General features: G+C 39.9%; 1 protein-coding gene across 1 annotated transcript in view; it reads left to right on the top strand.

The window, feature by feature from the left end:
* Window positions 1-2252: 2252 nt before the first annotated feature.
* The window catches only part of thsd7aa (thrombospondin, type I, domain containing 7Aa), a 138928-nt gene continuing 120228 nt past the window's right edge, over window positions 2253-20952 (top strand). Inside the window, exon 1 of the mRNA XM_061093305.1 lies at window positions 2253-2406. Within this exon, the coding sequence (XP_060949288.1) occupies window positions 2253-2406 (154 nt within the window). The remainder of the gene's footprint in view (window positions 2407-20952) is intronic.

Here is a 20952-nt window from a genome sequence, read left to right on the forward strand (position 1 = left end):
GCAAAAGAAAGTTTTGATAGAAACTTAATGGCACCCATAGGGACTGTGTCCACGAGCAGCTCTTTTTACTCTGGAAGCGACCGTGACCTAAATTTTTTGAATGCTTTTCTCAAGCACTTATTGTTGCTAAGTTACAATAACCATCTTCCGAGATTCTGTAAAACTTTGTTATGAACCATTCGAAAAATTACTGACACAAGACACCTCATTTAACATTCCAGCAGATGTGGCAACATACCTTTATGTTCTTGATTTCAAATACTGATCAAGGTTACTCTTCATTGTTGATCAGTTTCCCGTCTGGCATTGTAGACAGTGTTGAAATTGTTAATTGAAATTTATTGGTTGTTGAGGATGTTCCAAAACTCTTGAATATAACTAAATTTTTTTTGTGCCAAGTACGTTGAGTACTGTCAGCGCTAATCTTGGGATTTCTATAAAAGATAAAATGCTGCGTGGACCTTAATCAAAACCACCTGAACCTTAACCAATGTTTTAGTTGCCTAATCCAATCGATAGATTGTAAAGTTACTGTTTTTAGCAAGTCAAATTGTACAGTGCTCAAACTTTGACTGAATAAGGATATGATAAAAAAAAGCGAACAAATCTTGAGTCTGCTGTTGCAATCCATACATGAAATCATCAATCAAATTAAGTCTGACTATGGGTCATGTTAATTTTACACTCATAACCTTTATAAAAGAGATCAGGCAAAAGTTGACTTTCGCATAAAAAGGATACCGAGGCAAGCAGTGCAAGTGTTCTAGCCTCATTTGCATTTCAAATGAAATAAGATTTTATATAAACAAAAGTATCTATTGTCTATATCATACTAAAGTTCAATTATGCTTGATTTATTTGAACTTGCTGGTTGTAGCACCAGCAAATATGAAAAATCAAATGTTTTGGTCTGTCTTTTTTGTGGTCTGTCTTTATATAGCCCTTTACTGGTCTTGATGACCACTCAAACGGTTTTACAGTACAGTTTTTGCCATTAACCCGTTCACACACACAATCATGCAGTGCATCTACATAGAGCAAACTGCCGACCTTCATGCTATCAGACGAATGCTCTTACCCCTGAGCCACAGCCTAAATTGAAAATTTGGATTCAAAGCTATCAAAGATAGAAAGATTTGATCATATTTACCTCCACCTATTTACGGGGTATATGTTTTCACACATCTATTTGTTTGTTGTTTGGTTTGTACATTTATTTGTGAGCAAGATTACACATGCAAATAATGGATTTCCATGAAATTTAGATCGGTGTGGCTCTGGAGCAGGGAAAGGATTTAGGATTTATATATTTTTAGATTTTTTCACATTGCGTGATCAGTCAATATGTCAGAGAATATATCATGGATTTCAGTTTAGGGCAGATCCGAATACAAATCTTCATCTAAATATGGTTTCATAAGGTGAGTGCACTGACTTCTGCTGAGGGATGATCCTTGGATGAAAACACAATACCATGGTTTTCTGAATTTAATTGCAAATGTCAAACAGTTTGACAATTTTTTTAGTTTTGCAATGAGAGGTCGGAAACTGGGGGTATACTGTGGTGCCTTCAAATCCATATAACAATGTGATGTTCACATCTTAACAACTGCTCTGTAACATATTGGCAAATAATTAATTTACAATATAAACTGAAAAGCAGTGGACCAAGGACAGAGCCCTGTGGAATCCCTGTTTATTCCCATTCCAGCCCAAGATGATGATTTAATTTTTTCTTTATTATTACATTTTACAGTATTTTAAGGCACTATTTCACCGACTAATACACTTCAACACCTTCACCTGGTTGATCCAACTGCCTACCTCAGTCAGAGCAACTAACAACTTCCTTTGAGATAGAGATGAGAGACAAGTGAGAGGGAGGGAGAGTAGAGATGGTGGGCGTGTGTGCATGTGTCTGCTATGTTAGAGAGGGAGAGAGGGAGGTGCTGCATCAACCCGGCATGCAGCAGCAGCAGCAGCAGGCTGGGCTTAGGGATCTATTGTTCCCTGCTTTATTGCTGCTAGACCTCGTTCTTTCTCATTAAGGAGCCAAGAGAGAAAGAGAAACAGAGAGGAAGAGGAGAGCGAGAGGAGACTTCAGCCCCGTTCATCCGGGATTACTTCTTCCTGGACACGCTGGTGTGGACAAAGCAGAATACACACTTAAGTCCAGCTCTCTTCCTCGTGGACAGGCTTGCTTTTTTCCTACTGACTGCATTGGGAACTACAGTAGTTGCCGTGCGGTGGCCATGGGGCTGCCCGAAAGAGCTGTGGGGACACCGGCAGTCTTGAGTGGGGCACCCCTCCTCTCTCTCTGGAGGTTAGCACTGCTCTTTTTCTCCACCTGGGAGCTGGATGCACAAACCGCAGTGGAAAATAAACCCCTGTACATCTGGCAAACAGGTACGGTCCACCTTCTACTATTTCATTACCTTCTCCAAGGGTTAGGAGAGGATGATTGTCCCATTCACTACTACTGTGGCACCCTAGATGAAATATTAATATGTAAATGTTTGTGTTCATAACATGATGAATGGGAGCTGCTGAACTTGTTCAAAGTGTAACATTTTTTTGCTTCTATATATTAGTTCACTTTTTATGATTGCATTAAATAAACCTGCAAGGAGGAAGAGGAACTGACAAATGAAAGCAAAAGTTTCTTTCGTGAGCCTCATTTTCTGCAGAGATGCATGTGGCAGAGGTTGATGCATTGGAGCCATCTTGCTACAGTGTAGTGGGGTAACATATTTACTGCAGTCCCTGAGGTGAATGTCTCTTTACACCATAACCAAGGTTTAGAGGAGTGGGTTGTGCTGCCCATTTATAGGCTGTACTTCCTTCGTTCTAGGCTGAAGCATATGGGACTCCTCTACTGCCCAGTACTACTATTTGGCTCATTAATTACAGTTTGACATGTGTGCAACTGATGAGAAATGGTGCATGCACTCTAGTCACATGTGGCTCCTTCTTGTATGGAGGGAATACCACTGCGCTACAACAGACATGAAAACACTAAATTTTAGCGATGAAGCAGGTGTTTTATTTGTTGAAAGGTGAAGCACGCAGTGAATGTTAACAATCTTTACAGTGTAGGCAGATGTGCGGTACAAAGCTCTGTGTTGTTGCTGTTTTGGGTGGTGCCTCCCACTGATAGAAAGCTCATTCACCGTGAGAGAGCAGCACATGGTCAGAGGAACACAATACTGATGCATGGTCCAGCGAGCAAAGTGAAGGAGTGGGAGAAGGAGGGGAGTAAGAGTAGGGGGGATGGATCTCCCTCACCCCATCGGGACAGGGGTTCCCTTTGGATGCAGCTGGAGATCAATGTTCACTTTCACATCTGTCTAATCTCGCTCTGTTTCTCTGGATCAATGTACTGGTTTCATTGGGACTTGCAGCCCCTTCCCACCAGTAGGGGCTAATCAATGGGTACATTCCTGGTAAATCAGGCTGCATGGGATCAATGCTGGCTTTAGTGGGAATCCTAAATGTAATCTTCGGGCTATGTTTGTGATATTTAAATGTACAGTCCTTGTGAAATTAGTTTTTGCTTAACAAAATGCATATATATATATATATATATATATATATATATATATATATATATATATATATATATATGGGAAGCAGGGCAGATTCAATTCAAAGCTGTGAACATTGTTGGATTTCATATACATGAAACCTTGACCACTTCTGATAATGTCTTTAATGCCTTGCTGTGTCTTAGTGTGAAAAATAAATATGGCTGGTTTAAGTCTGAATATTCTCAAAAGTAATTTATCTGGAATATAGCAGTTCAGATCATTAAGCGTGAATGCATTTTAGTATGCATATGCAAATAAGTGGCCGTTGTTGTTTGGGTTTTTTGATCACGCAATGTTTAACTGCCAAGATTTAGTAGATGATGATAACGAAAGCAACTGCACTAGCTTCCATTTCCTGAGTGCAATACAAACCCAAAATGTGGAATATATAAAGGAATAGACAGCAATAATTGATAATTGATAGATAACACTACATGCACAATTTATTTTATCTTAGAGTTCAATCCATGCCAGTAAGAGGCTTAAGACTAAGATACTTTGGAAAAAAAACTTTAAAAAAGATCTCATCCACACTATATAACATTATATTAATCAAATTCTCTTATTTTTTTGCATGCCAGTTTCATTGTTCACACCCTGTGCGAAGGAATGGAAATCCGATGGTATTATGTGTTCTACCTCCCACTGTGTAAAGATAGGGGAGGAGATTAAGAATAGAGAAACCAGAGCAGATTGGCCAGACAAAGCTAACCTAGATACGGTATAGACATGTTTATGTGTGTCTCCTCTCAGCTTAAGTGTGTCGGCACTTGGCTCCCCGATGCTAGTTTGGCTCACCGACAGGAACTTGGCACTGCTGTTGACATGAATGGCAATTAACTATTATTGCTTGTTGTATTCCTGCATTTGACGTGGCATTTTTTACTAGATCCCACCTTCCCATCGTAGCCCTGACCATTCCCCACATACTCAACACGACAATGCAGGAGGCTCTACCTGCCCCTCACTAGCTTTTGTGTTGGAGCAAAGAGGGTGTATGTCAAGATCTTGGAAAAGGAGATGGAGTCTCTTACATATTTTTTCAATTACAAATTGGCTACATCTATAACACTGGTACAGATGGGCTGCTGAAATTAGCCACAGGAGTAATATGTGAGGTTGGGTTCTCAAGAGACAACTATTCCCAACAATATGTGCACCAGTGCCAAGGGAGATAGTACAATTTCACTAAATGTACTGTGGTTATATTAGTATTTAATCTACTTAATTGTCCCCTTTGGACCTCAACCAAGACTGAAGTGTTACCAGGCCGGGAATGCTAAATAAAACAAACAGATGAGTGGTCGGGTCCCATCACTCCCCTAACTATCTCCATATGTAAGAAATTGTGTGTCATTGTGTAATTTGGCACTCTGTGTAATTTCTTTTGGCACAATTATTGCTTGTGTTGTCTCAGTATTTGATGCACAGAAGCCACAGACAGAAGGTAGGGGATTATTCCTGTTCCTGCATGTTGCTCTCTAGGATTTCCTCCCACACTCACCTGGTTTGTCCGTATAAGTCTTGCAGGTGATCAATACATTTACAAGGAAGGTTTCTTTCACAACTTTGTTCTTTTTTGTAGGTCTAACAACAAAAGGTTTATTCTGAGGAAAGTTTCAGAGGCCAACACAATAATTTTTTCTGCAGAAATCCACCTTCACAGAAGTGTCTGAGGCAGGCAGGTTAGCCGATGCCAGGGGCAGGAGAAAAAAGCAGTCCGTCAGACTGGCCAAACCTGTGGCTGATGTTTGTGGGTTTTGAAACATAGCTCATCTTTGACAGAGGTTTATTACAACCCATATTTATGTTTTATTGTAAGGCAACCTCTAGTTTAATTATGAGAGTACTTACAGACATAGTAATTATGATGGGAGCAAAAGAGGAAGATAGTTGACAACGTACGTATATAAAGCAATAAACTCTGTGTAGCTGGGGCTGCATTCATGGGTCAATAAAAGACTTAAACCATGATGACTAACCTTTTCCTCTTCTCTGGTGAAAAAGCTTACATTAACCAAACTACAGTCTTTTCCTAAACCTATAACCAACCTGCATGTTAAAATCTTTATTATTCTTACCATGACGACAAAGGTCCAGTATGCCTGCTGGTTGTAAGCATCTATGAATTGTATTCTTGTCACGATGAGAACAAAGGTATAGTATAAATTTACACTGGTCTACTCCTAAGGGTCGTATCTTAGAGTTGGCATAGCTAATGTATGGTTCTTGAGGTTGATTTTTTGACCAAGTTGGATGATTTGACAAAGGAAAACTAGAATTATGACCTCAACCATCTAATGTAAACATCCGTCACAGTTCAAGAACAGAGAGTCTTTTTTAGGATACATGCAGTGCAGGGATCTGCCTCATGCATGTCTTTTCCCAAGATACTGTCATTTTTAATACATCCCTCAAACAAGATGATTTATGTAGAAAGAGTAAAAAGCCACACCGCACTGTAATGATTATTATTACTTCTCCACGACAACAAAGCCTTCATGACTTGATAATGGATAAAATAACCTGAAATAAAAGAGAAAAATCAATGTTCTGATTGTCTTCTCTGTCATGTCACATGGCATATTTAGATTAAGGCACGGGTCGTGTTATTTCCATACCGATGGCTTCTTATTGTACTGCCTGTAGTTAAGATTTCTGAGGCTTCGGATGAATGGCATGCACACCATACACTCGGAATCCGATGAACTGTGGCTCTTGAGCCTCACAGCGTGCCTAAAAACAATTGTTTGTGCTGTATTTCCAGTTTCTCTCATATGTCTTTTCCAAGCAACCTTTTAACCATCAGTAACACTGTCAGTGTAGCTGGAGACTTCCTGTACTGGTTCAGGACAACAATGGTCTCCGCAGAGCTGAACAAATGACTGATGGTAATTAGTGGGGCAGGTTCTCTCTCCAGACCAAGCCAGCTTCAGAAAGAGCCAATGAATGGTGGCCATTTAGGGCCGCAAAAACCACACACACGCACAGAAGACAACAGTGTCTCGGCATTGTCCTCATGTGGCGTACGTCTCTGTTCTGGCCCTCCACCGCAGATGCTCGTGTCCATGTGGCGCACAAAAGAAAGAGGAGGCTTCACCTCGAGTCACATGACTCACTCTTTGTTCTTCCTCAAATGTCCCCATAGAATTACCCCCCGCCCCTCCTCAGCCCCCCCACGGGCACACACTGTCACCATCACCCTCTCCCCCTCTCTCAAGGTGACCTTTAACCTCAGAACTGAGAGGGGTCTCATGAGGGTATCACCGGAGGAAAGGGGGCGGGGGTGGACGGTGAAATACAGCAGCTTCTCCGGATCAAGTGTCAAGTGCTTAATTCAGCCATTTACACCATAAGCTGCGTCTGAGCTGGAGGTCGACTGATTAAGGTGTATGAAGGTGATACAGTGATACTCATCTCTTTAAATCTGAAAGTGCCAGTAATGTGTTTATATTTAGCTGCAGTCATCAGTATATTCTGAAGCATGGAACCAAGGTTCATATATATAATATAAAACAATATGAGCCATGGATGAAATGAGTATGTGTGATGCGAGAGGTGTTGATTGTACTGACCAAACCAGAGAAAAGCAAGTCTACAGAGCTTGTTAGCTGCTTTTTGCTGATTGTGTTGTTTTTTCACCACTCACGCTGAACACGGTGAAACATTGATCATCTTAAGACACAGTTATATTTTCATAGGAGCTGATGTACAATGAAATTAGTGAAAGGAGAGCAAATAGAGGACCTATTTTTTGTCAGGTGACCAGAAATCTTACCGCAAATGTTGCACTGGGTCTGTTGAAATCTAAACAGTAAGAACAAGTTTGCTAAAGTGAAAGGCTGCAATATGTCAAACTAGTTTGATTTTGAAAGTTGTTTCTGAGTTCTAGATACTGATAATGCATATCTGTAGGAATAGTCTCTCGAGTCAGATTAAAAATATGCCAATATGTTTATCTGTGCTGTGGCAAGGATGTGTCTAGCCTAGCATAGCATCAATACAGAATATACAGAAAACAGCTAGTTTACTTCAAATTAAAATGCTAGCTTGAAGTTTATATACATTTTGAGATTACTCTGCCACATTTTCTAAGAAGATATTGTACTTTTTACCCCATTATACTTACAGTTGCATGTAGCAGACATGGCTGAATTAAATAGGTCTATTATATTCAACATGAGAATACTCAACTTTCTTTTCAAGGGAGACCTTGGTCTTTACCACAAAACTGACCACATTGGCTGATTTTGTATTTAAATTTAAAGTCGCCCAATTGCAGAGCACTGCATTGCTGAGAAGCTGCAGTGGCTCTTTAAAATGACTGGAGCTTACATTTTCTCTATGTGGACCTCCTGTGGTTCCCAAAGGCAAAGGCTGGAGTAGTGTCCTTCTGTTATAGTATGACACATCCTCCAGTGGTGGTGATTCAGTGCAGCTGATCACATCCAATTTCCTACTACCAGCCTGCATTCTCCCAGCTCTGCTATTACACTGCAGCTTGCTCAAAGTAGCTCCTTCTCCAGTGAGGTTGTCATTTTTTAGCAGTTTCCTTTTCCTTTTTCTGTCTATTGCAATTTTCCGATTTATGGGTGACTTGCTTGCCATTCAGAACAATATTGTGCAAGCTATAAAATTGATGAGGGCCCATCTATCACTTTTGACAGACAGAGATTGGTGTACAGTTTTTAGCTGCTTACTGTCTTTATGTTAAACCAGCCACAACCCACCTGTGCCTGGGTCCATGACTCCCATAAAACAGATCAGTCTGTTGTCTGTCTCATATAACTTTGATAGCAAACAGGCCAAACAAGGGTGTGACTGTGTTGTCAGAACTTGTTTGTGTAGCAGCATGTGTGGCTTTGGGGGAATCAAACCTTTATTCTCATTTTCTTGTGCACCACTGATGTTGGACAACCATTTCAGTGAAAACATATGGATGTTCATGAGTAATTAAAAGGCATTTGTTATGTTGAACACACACTGGAGTGTCAGATGGGCCTGGAGCTTGAGGAGCTTGAGCAGTGCCATTAAGGCGTCATAAAGGCGGGTGGGATTATTTCTGGTTTTGATGAGATTCATCAGGTGCCAAATTGCAGCCATTATTCTGTGTGGGTTTGAAGGAGCTAAATCCACCTGTTCAATTCTGCCTGGCGGGCTGCCCCAGGTGGTGTGGATGTGTATAGAAACACACTCACACACTCACACACACAGGTGCATGCACTGAACTCAGCACTGTGTCTTTGTCTCTCTCTCTCTCTCAGCTGCCTGCTGTCTCTAATCGACCTTGTAATACCCATTAACATTGACACACTCTTATTTCTCTTTTCTTTTACTTGACAAGTAAAAAAGAATTTGTAATAAGGTAGTTTAGTATCTCACCACCCTCACAAAAGCAGAGTGTCATTCGTGCAATTCGTCCCGCATCCACCTCCTTGCTAATTTATTCAGTTTCTTTTATTTCTCACTCACATACAACTATAGACACACCCATTCATTTACACATAGGCACACATACACACACACACACACACACGGATGGGCATTGTGTGTGTGGCATACCTCATTACTTCCAGAGAGAGGCCTGACAATGGGGGAGGAGTGTTGCTGTCAGTTTGCCACCAACAGGCAGTGGAACCATGGAGGCTGAGTAATTACATGGGAGTGGAGTTTGTTCGATCCGGGTGCAACTCCACTGCATGGCCACCACCTCGTCTGTTAGCTGACAAGAGGACAGCGCAGACGATAATACACACTCAGGTTTGACTGAGAAATGGGTTTACAAATATACAGGGTTGACACTGGCCAATTATTCACCATGGGGCTGGTTAAAAGAATTGCTGACGCTCCCGTAGTAGCCACAGTGTTCCCTCTATTCCCAAAATGAAAGTGTTAAGAAGGACCAACAACTCAGATTTAAGTCATGTGTATCCTGAGAGCTTTTCTTGTTGCAGCGTTAAACAGTAAAGTAAGAGGCTTGAGGCCTCTTGCAGCGGCCACAGGTTTGGTTCCTTCTCAAACCTTTGCTGGATGTCTTCGCAAATTTTTGTCCCCATTTCAAAATATATAATCGTTAATACAAATTAATCGTTAACACATTAATCTGGCTGGTAATTGTAGACAGTGCAGTGTTGTTGGTTGAGTGAGGCACCTTTAGATTTTAATTATGCAATCAGGGGACATCCCCTACCCATCAAGAGTCATGAAGACACATCCTCTGGGAGCCATGATGGTCTGTATCCACGTTTTCGCCATCTACCCGCTTGGTTTTAATATATTTCACTGGAGATTTTAAAACTTTGACCCACTTGTGGTGCTCCCAGATAACATACGGATGTCAGCCACTTCAGACAATGATGCAGCACTTCTGGCCTTCTTGTGGCTGGGACAAAATGGATGTGAGCCTGAAGTGGCCCACTTGTAAAATAGCAAATGTGACCCAAATATCCCAAAACATGTGGAGCTCTAGGCAAGGTTTTATTTTGATGTGAACCTAAAGTGGCCCATGTTGGATGATAGTGAATATTTCCCAAATAGCACAAAAGAAATCCGGGTCTCCTTTGGCATCTTTAGTTGACATGTTGTCTTTAGCTTACTTGTGGCCAAACAAGACAAGGCCTCCCAAGTGCCTTATTTTTCATGCAGTCTGTGGGCTGGATGACAGTGTGGGCCAAATCTGGCCATGCAGGCTGTATGAAAGGGAATGAGATCAAACCATCAGGTTGTTTGACTTCCTGCAATGTATGGGACAAATCCTATGTCCCATACATTGCAGAGATAGTTTCAAAACAAAAAAATGTAAATCTCCAAGAGGCACTAGAAAAAAAAGCAACATTTAGTCCTCTTGGAACCCTTTTATTTTTTATCTATTGAAATATAATGAATGTGTTGAACTGAGCACCATCGCTAGAGCTATGGGGGAAGAGGTGGGGGAAGAAACATAGACAGTTTTTTAATAAACATTAAAAAAAATCCCCACAGAACTATTGCAATGTATTAGTCCTGTTAAGGGTCATCACAAAACAAGTGGTAAGAATGGAGGTATGTGAGTTGGTGTTGGCCATAAATAATGGCTGCAAAGCAACTCTTTGTTTGCGGGTGCAGTCTGTGCAGAACAATACTAGTTCAACTAACCACATCACAGTGATTAGCACAGTCTTCCTGTACTTAGATAAACCCTTGTTTCCCTCTGGCTAACTCATAGTCTCCTTGTGGCTTGATTAGCCCTGGGAAGCGTGCTAAAGGATTGGCCTAAGCAGCATTAAGAGATCAACCCGAGATCTCTCTCTCTCTCTCACTCTCTCTCCTCTCTCTCTCTCCCTTTCTCTCTCTGTGCAGACCTCTGTTAGAGATCACCTCCAGCTAACTGACACATGATCTAAAGCCTACAACTCTTATCTTCAGTAAGTAAACCTAGACATGAGAAATTGCAGGTACATGATGATCATTCACTACATCATTTCCAAACCTAAGCCCAACTCAGAGCCTAAAAGTTTCAGACCCAGCCTATACTTAGCAGTAGCTACACTGAGTTAGTTACTGGATCATAGTGGCTCAGTTCCTTTTGTTTAGACATGATATACTTTGATTTGACGACTGTTGGGTCAACAAACATAAATAAATAAAGAACTGGGGCTGGTAATCTCATCGCATACTTTACTTAGTGTGGGGGATAGTTGTTTAGGCAAGTATAATAGAACAAATAGAGTAGAATAGGAAAGTGGATAGGATTCATTAGTTGACTTGGCGTTAATGTCACTATTTCTGACATCCTGGCAGACTGAGTTAATTTAATTTAATTTAATATGACTGGATACAAAGTCAAGTAGTAAATGGGCCTGTAAGGATTCTCGAAGCAAAACCCAAATCGCGGTCCAGACCAGTTTTGGTACGCTAGGAAGGAACTGCCACACATCTCCCTGACCAATCCTGCACGCTGTCACAGTTACAGGTGCAGCCTGTTGCGTGTCTGAGTATGTGTCCGATCACTCCCAAGCTTATAGCCGACTTTATGAAGATCTGCGGTAAATCCCTGGAACAGATTATTTTTTTGCATCTGTTTTTCTTTGTTTGAACTGGATTGAACTGAGGTGTGTTGGGATTGTTGGGGAGACTGAACCGGACTTTGTATACGTATTGAACATGTCGAGACTGTGGGAGACAAACACACACACACACACACACACACCTTCACCTCTTTCCTATTCTTTGGTTATTTTTGTTTACCTAGTTTTATGTGAAGTCAAGTATATAAAAAAAATAACAACATCTAATAATGAATGGTAAAATAATAAATTCACATTAAGGACAAGCTTTCACCCAAACTCTGACCTAAGTAAGTACACCGCTGGTACACATAGCTAGAACAAGTGCAGTCTATGCAATAAATCCTCCTTCAAGAAAACTATAATTTTTTATTGTATCATCATTCTGAGGGATGTTGCTTGTGGTGCTGTTGAGTTGTAATGCATTATACAATGAGATGTTCGCTATATACAGTAGTTTACCCTCAATGATATAGATTGATGGACAAAATAATCCAAACACCTTTCCCAACACAATAAAACATGATGCAATTCAGCAGCATCGCAAGCTGCAGCCTCCAAAGACTATTGTTTTAATGCTCAGTCTATGCTGAAACTGTTACAGAAAGGTTTTTGCTCATATTCAGTTTTAACTGGGTCCAATATATTGAAGAAATTAACAATTGTAAGGCAACTATTTCCGTTTGACTGTTTACTTTTGCATTTCCATTTGCTACCTGTTTGTATGCTGAAAAGTGTCCAATACCATAATTACATTAAGGTTAATAACGGAGAGCTTCTGGTAATTGGACTCAGTACCATGATATAATGGGTTTAATGGCAGTCATGGTGTGGTGGGCCATCCGACTTAGACCTGATAGTTAGTATCTCTGAATATCATTTCTACACTATGATGCTGTGCTGCCAGTGACACAGACACACATAGTGATATGGTGGATAAGTAGTATTTGAGTTCTGTGTGATGTGTTATTAATAGCCAAGGAAATGACACAAGGAGAGATTCACCTCTGGCAGTCGAAGCTGTGCAGCCAGACAAATAAGATGGAGCACACACAAGCGCAGAGTGTGTGGGAGAAATAAAACACACTCACACTGAGTATGATGCAAAGAGTACAATACAATCCCATTTCCATAAGCAGGAAATCAGAATGTTAGGACATTGATAGCCAACATAACATGTATTGAGCTCATTTGGACTTCATAACCTTCTCCTGACATTTCAAGTTCTTCTTTTGTACTAGATAACATCTAATTGAGCTCATGCATAATACCTAGAGGATGAACCCTAATGAAGTTTTCTTGTTGAGTTCTTGGTCCCATACTAACCAAAAGTTTGACTGCATTAGTCAAGCATTTTGTTTTCAAACAAAAGCTGGAAAGAGAAATATTTTTTTAATTACAAATTGCTCATGATGAGGATTTTTGGAAACTCAAACAATTTATTCATGTTTCACAGAAGATACGCCTCAATGTCATTGAGTGTTGTTTAGCCCCCAGATTATTCATAAAAAAGGCACCATCTAATCAAAACTTATTCTTTTACACAAGAACCATACAATGTGAACAAAACCAACAGCTATTATCTATACACGAAACTTACTCAAATTTCAATCAATAAATACAAATGAAACAATAACCTGGTTGACCCTGCTGCCCCGTTCTGGAGCTAATGGTGCCCTGATCTTTTTCTGCTTCCTTCTGTTCTTCACTTTTATTCATTTTAATTTATGACTATTATTCCTTTTTATTATTATTACTTTGTATAGTTTTATTAGTAGAGGAAAGTGGTGGTACACATTATTCTCTTTTCTATGCTCAGTTCACAGTCTTATCTTTTCTTTCTCCCTTTTCCGCTTCTCTTTCTTCCTTTTTATTGGCCGGGCCCCAAATTGCCCCTCATAGAAAAGTGCTGCCCATAGATGCACTGTATGAATGTGTGTGTGTGTGTCAATTAACTGTAGAATAGCGTGCTTGGAATGGTCTTAAAGACTAGAAAAGCTCTATATGAATACAGCCCATTTATAGGCCATTTCGGCATCTGTTTGATGTGTAATGTTTTGTTCTGTTTTTGCAAAAAAAAGAAATATAAAATGCACAGATAAGCATGAAGTTTCCTGGATACATTCATACTTCCCGGGGGATGAACCATTTTCAGTCACTTCATAATCTTTCCTCATGCAAAACAAACTGTACATCCTTTTTAGCAGAGCACATACCTCTGCCAAGGCCAAACAAAAATAATGAATGAAGTAAAAATTTTTAAAATACAATAATAAGCAAAATGGGACAAAAAACACTAAGGATCCTCCCCTTTAAACTAATCCCCACCAAAATTAAATGGATTTGTCTGTGATGTGTTTTTTCCCCAACCTGAAGTGGGCAAATAAATACCTGCTCCTGTCCTGCCTGTGATTGCATTACCCAGATATCCTAACAAATAATTACTCATCATGCTTACACCTAACTAACCCTATACAACTGAAGGCAGAGTGGGGATAAATGTAACACTTCCTTGGCTCATGCCCTAATTCCACCAAGTTTGTTGTAAATCAGTTCACTACTTCTTGTTGCTGACATACAAATAAACAAACATGGGTGAAAACATGACTTCCTTGGCAGAGGTAATAAGAGCAAAACTTTTTGCACTGTGCATTACTTGTACTATTTGACACTTTGGCAATGTGGTATGTCATGAATACTGTATTGCAGCCTCTAAGGCTGCAATACTTTCCACAATAACCCTTTCCACTCCAAGTCTTGTTTGGAATTGAATTAAATGCATCTTAAGTCAGTTGAGAATGAGAAACATAGAGATAGATGGGAAGATATGAGATATGAAATATTAATTCTTAATACCAGCAGCACAAAGTAAAAACTCCCTTAAATAGCAGCACTTTAACTGCAGTCATCACTGTATTATTCATCAGGTCTTGGAGGCAGTGGCACCCTGGAAGACACAAACACAGTTACACCAGTCATCCTTGGCCTAATGAGGCCCTGAGGAGGCCACTGAGGTCAAAACACAACCAGATCCCAGCAAGTGAGCTGTCTGTTTCTCAGTCGAAAGAGACACACTCCTCCAGTAATGAAAATAAAAAAGGCAGCAGTGCCCATGCCCCCTGTGAATGAGAGGTTAAATTCGTGTTCCAAGTCACCGTGAAAAATATTATCTGGCACTGTGTCACAACAGTGCCATCTTTTCATGCTCCATATCGTGCTTCTTCTCGGATTCACTGATTGTCCAGCCAGTAGTTAATGCAGATGAGGGGCTGTTTCTGAAAGGGCAGTATACATAGATTGATTGATTACAAGTTACAAGTAGACGATGATAATATAATTGGAGCCAAGGCACATTTTCAATAAGGGTGTTATTCAAATTAATTTAATTTTAGAACTTTTCATTGATTCTACTTAATGATTTAACTCAGACGGCTTCATCTGCTGTATACGAAACTGAGAAGTAAGCACCTCTCGCTGATGAACATTAAAAAAGCTACTGTTTTTCAATTAAACTTTTTTATTACTATACAAATGTAACATTAAATACAAACTGATATAACATATAACATACAAAACTGTAAGAGCACAACAGTAAGCAGAAAAAAGTCAATTCAAAGAAGCAGACAAATAACCAAATGAAAAAATAAGTAATGGAAAACATAATTTACATATCAAGGTCCAGATCAAGTCAAGACAGGACCACTGGCCATTGGAACCCACACCATCAGGAGTGGGGGTGGTGCTAAGTGTGGGGGTGGGAGGAGACAAACACCCCACAACCATTTACGACACAACAGAACAAAAGCAATTAGGTGACGCTGCACGCTGCATGCTGCACATACCCCCTCCAACGACCACACAACCCTCCAAGGACCATCTGTCAGCAGCAGCGAGCTCACAAAAAGACAAAAGATGAAAGAGAGGGAGGCAGAGCGTACGCCAGCAGACATGACAGCACAAGCTCGAGGTACAACTGGGCACGACTTCATTAAATAACTATGTATGCACATTTTCTGTCTTCTTTCATGCCCGTCTGTCCCAGTTGTTTGAATCCTACTTTGTTGTTTTGATGCCAATCCTTCTGTCACCTAGTGTAATTTACAGTAGCTTATTGACATCTGACATAATAACCTATGTGGATATTTAATATTTAATGACATCAGTTATGCCCAGTAATAACTAGTGATTTATTATGCTCACTAGTTAACACTTGCATCAATAATTGATTATTATTAGTAATTATTTATTTTATCTCAGTGTTTACTTTCATTGTTACAAGACTCCACATATGCTTCAAGGATGTACTTATATATATTACAGATATAATACTTTATAATTATTGCAATAATTATAAAGTATTTATACTTCTATATTCTACATTATAGTATGTAATCCACAAATACCATCCTTAATTAAACTTATAAATTCTACTTTATTTATTTTCTCTTTGTCTTGTTTGTCTGTGAGATGATAGTGGGATGGTTTCTTCCATGAAGACTCTTTGGGAAATAAGTTGGTGAAGTTACAAACAGGGTTGAGTATTTATATTTTTAGCACGATAGTGGCCATTTGAGAATTACGTTTCATACATTATGTTTGTGGTTACACTTTTAAATTCAGGATCTCCACTTCATCAAACCATACTCTTTTAGTTCACAAGTTGCAGTTCAACTTATCTAAGTGTAAGAATTCCAACACCTTTCAGCATTTTCACTACTTGATACTTGAACTCCACTCAGCACTTTTATTGAATGATAGTTTCATTCAGAACTTACACTCAAATCAAATCTTCTCTTTCAGCATTTTCATTCTACCGTTCCAGTTGAAATTAATTAAAGTGGTCGAAGAGTAAAAAGTCAAGTAAAACTTTACTAGTTTCCTAGAGAAAAAGACCCTCCAGAGGAAATGGGATAAATCACAAGCTTCACATTGTGTTGCCATGCTGCTACAGTTAAGCTGATATTAGAAGCAGAGCACAGTAGAAGTTTGCTAAATACGTTAACGTTATCCTGAAAACGGATTAATTTAATTTGTGGAAATGAATCAATTCAGCAACTTGGACCCAGGGTTTTCCAATTTGCTCTAGCTTTGATTGATTGAGGGTTCACTGAAGCACAAAGGAAATATTTATCACTGTATCTTTCAGTAGACATCAGTGTTACTGTGCTGAGATTTGTTCTATATATAAGTCACACATGTCCCTATGCACTAGTGATGTATCTCTTTGGGCTTTTCTAAAACTTCCAGACATGTGGTCCCATTCCAGTTTGCACAACCTGAGAAACAACTGAATGAGTACGTATTTCTGTTTATGCAATGAGTCAGTCGAGAAGGAAGTCCATTGTGATCCAGGACATATTTGATGAAGTAATGTGGCCACTTACTTCTTTCCAGACCACTGAATGAATGTGGATTGAGGGGGATCTCAAAGCATCTTGGGCAAATTCAGCACCTTGAGCTGTCCACTTCTTAGCAGATCACTTTACTGTGATGGAAGTTTTCTGGGAGCTAGTGAAAGGAGAACTCTGAACATTTGCACTATAATGCAGGCATGAACAGGGCCGGTGTTAACGAGACACACCAGATTCTTGGATCGACCTTGGAGAGGTAGTTGGCGCTGTCTCTTTGCAAAAGACTGAGACTTCTGTTATAGGTACAATTTTACAACTATAAAGCTGGTATTGGCAAGAGGAGATTATGATGTCAGGTCTTTTGCCACATCTTCAGGTATAGACACTTGGAACAGGTATAAACACTTAACTGAGTGATGATAGCCAGACTGAAACCTTTACCCTCCTTACACTGGTTGTGTTGCTCACAGATTGGGAAGAATGTGAACTCATCAAAAATGCAGCATCAGCCTCTACAAACCAGAGGAAGTTTAATTGTAACTAATGAAAATATTATTTCGAATTTTTTGTTACAAAGTAAAAAGAATGAAGAGCCTGGTTTCAGTTTTATGACAGACCTGCGTTCATCAGAGTGAATGAGCGAATATGACCAGGCTCACTGAGTCTTACTATCGCGTGGTATCACATAATCTGACATGAAACCGGCGCAGCGGTCGATCAGAGGTCATCAGGGAGCCCTGTGGGGAGCTTCAGTGCGCTGTGGGTCAGACAGCTCTAACTTTGATTCCTGACCCTGGTAATTTGATTATTGAGAGAGCAGTCATAATCTGAGAGCGACACAAGGACGAAACTAGCAAGGACTTTGCAAACACGAGTTCCTGTCTAAAAATAAACACTGCAGCTCAGATTGTGTAAAGAAAGCATGTGATAATACATGCAGGGTGAACATTTTAATTCAATGCAAAGTGAGGAAAGTGTTGATATCAGTGGGATCAAAGCTGTGAGTTTTAACAGTCTGGAAGTTGCCAATGTACTTCTATCACATGAACACAGACTTCTTGTTATAACGAGGCTACAGTTGGTTAGCAATATAGAGGACGTGTCATTGCCTGGGAGCCTTAAAGTTGTATTCATTTTTTGGGCTGTATAGATGCAGTGAAACAAACAATATCAATGTATTGCTAACCAATAGTAATACGTTACTTTTCACAGCTCAATTTTAATTCAATTTAATACAGTTTTTGTCATTATCTCAAGGCACTTTACATAGTAAAGCATAAAGTAAAGTGTTGTTCAGTCTTTTCCAAAATCTTAAGCACAAAAGTAGAAGCTGCTTCAATTTGTACACAACCGGTTTCTAAATCTACGTGTCTGCTGTTTGATGTTGGACAGGTGGCGAACAGAGTTTTCTTTCACAAACAGCTGCCTGTTGCTGGAAATTGAAAGAATAGTGAACAGTGAGATGTCATGGGTTTCAAAGGGAAATTCTGAACTGTAAAACGAAACCAGTCAATCAAAGAATTTAGACCACTGTATGAAACAAAGACCACACACTTATGACTGTATGGTTAATCAAGAAGTAGAGACATTTATGATCTTGGCACAAAACCAAAGTGCAGCTGTGTATTTAAGGCCATCATAGATAATGGATGGGTGCAGGGTTTGAATTACATGATAGGGGGGGGCCCCTATTTTCCAGTGCGCACCATTCCAGTACTTAGCATGTCACATGCGCATAAATACAGTTGTGCACAGTACAATCAATTGCAGGGTTACTTTATAAATTCAATGCAATTAATTATTAAAAGCAACCTAAGAATTAAAAAATACATTTAATTTCCAAATCAGAGCAAACAAAAAACATAAAAGCAGGGGGAGACAGGAAACACGCAACTTCAAGATCAACATACCACTTAGACAAAAAAGGCAGAGCATTATTAAGCAAACATTTTTTTTAACAACAACTTAATATAAGAGCTGTCGGCTGCTTGCAGCTCCCTCTCTCTCCCTCTGTCCCTCTCTGTCGCTCTGTTGTAACTCTTCCTTCACTTTCCTGATGTTTCACTTCCTTCTGTGGGTTGCAACAAAAAATAGAAAAGAGTCAAAAGAGGAGTGAAGAGCCATGTATTCCTGTTTTTCCACTCACTACATTGCTTCCTTGACCAATTGAAAGGCTATCTGTAGTCGGTGCACTGTTATCATCTAGTTGTTGTCTTTGTTTGTTTAGTGAATCCAAATTGTATTATGTGTTTATGTTAACCGTTTGAGCAAAAAAATGAATAATAGACTTTGGTCTTTAGTCAGGTATTGATACTACAAACCTCTAGAAAAGCTTCACTGCCTCTTGTCCTAAACCCTCTTTCTTCCAGATAACCCATAGCCATTATGGGAGAGTCCTTATGAGGGTTTAATTGTTTCTGGTAACCGACACACTTATGCTCCAGTGTGTGATTTAAGATGGCGTGCAGACATTCTGGAATCAAATGTATGACGTGTAATACTGCACTGTCTGCCACCTGATTTCATCTTGATGGCTCTGTCTTTTACTCACAACGATATTTCCTGCTGGCATACAGGCACAACATCAATTTCCCCCAACTCCCCTCTGCGTTCACACCTCTTTATACAGAGTGAGGAGGTGGAATGAGGGTGCAACATTTCCCCCTGAACAGGCTGTTTAAAAAGGACATTAATATTTCTTGCAAGTGGAATTCTAGTGGAGGGATAAACAGCATCCTCCCAGAATATATTCGGAATTGAGTGACTGTGAAAGCCTTCACAGGATTGTTGATATCGCTGGTGGCTTCCTCAATTCATGAGCTACACATTCCTGTATGGGTCCTCCTTCTAGAGAGAAACATTATCACTTCAATAAGCTGCCACAGTTTCCACTACTGCACTTATGCTTCTATGGCTGTTCTTTAACCAAAGCAACACTACAGGTGTCCTCATCCTCTGAGATTTAAAGGTCCTTAAGAGCACAGAGAATAAGTGGGATAAATGACAAACCTTGTTGAAGTGGAGGTTGGTTTCATTGGTGCGATTTTTCATCTGTCCATCTACAGAGCCTGAAGTTACTCTATTTGAATTACAGGCACTGGTTCCATTCATCATAACCATGAGAGGCACTCTTTCAAATGATCCTCCTCTCTCTTCCCCACAATGCACCATTACACCCGATCAACCAGCTGCACTCTGAAACCATCGGCTCATCAGGTTCTCATGTTGTGAGACTTGTCAGCTGATTCCTCTATATAACTCTAAACAATAGGAATCATGGGAGGGTGGGGGGGAATAACAACAAATTGGATTATAAAAAAAGGTTAATCCTCCTAAAAGCATGTATCTCTGCTTGCAGAATTTGTGCCGGCCCATTGTTTGAGTTTTACAATTGCTTGCATATATAAATGTCCATTTGGAGGCTCATGGACAGTTTGTGTCATCATCTGGGGAGATGATGTTTCCTGCACGCGAAATGTGAAAAAGAGTGATGGTAATATCAAAGAAAGGGTCAGGAGGTTACTGGACAACATTGTTTAAGATATTTGGATAAACACATATATTGTGTAAGACTTCAGCTACAACAGCATACTTCAAGGCAGATATTGACAATGTGTTCACTGTCCACTGAAATCATTCAACCATTATGCCCGGGCCACACTAGCTGCTCTTGGGAAAAATGTTCAACTAATTTCATGTCAATCTTGAGATACCTTACTATCAGGTAAAAGGTTGAATGAACCAACCGAAAAGTATTCTTGCGTCAGGGGTAAACCCAGCGTAAATCTCCTATCAGGCAATATTCTAGTACAACCAGTACAATAGCACTGCTATTTTCTACAAACTTCTGGGCTGCTTCAGAGGCTCATGAAAAATGGAGACAAGCCTATTCACAGATAGTGTGTAATCCATGTCAGAGCTGATCAATTTAGGATTGCTCTCATTTTATCCTGTGTCCCCTTTCCTCTA

Source organism: Limanda limanda, chromosome 19, assembly GCF_963576545.1.
Source record: "Limanda limanda chromosome 19, fLimLim1.1, whole genome shotgun sequence".
NCBI lineage: Eukaryota > Metazoa > Chordata > Actinopteri > Pleuronectiformes > Pleuronectidae > Limanda > Limanda limanda.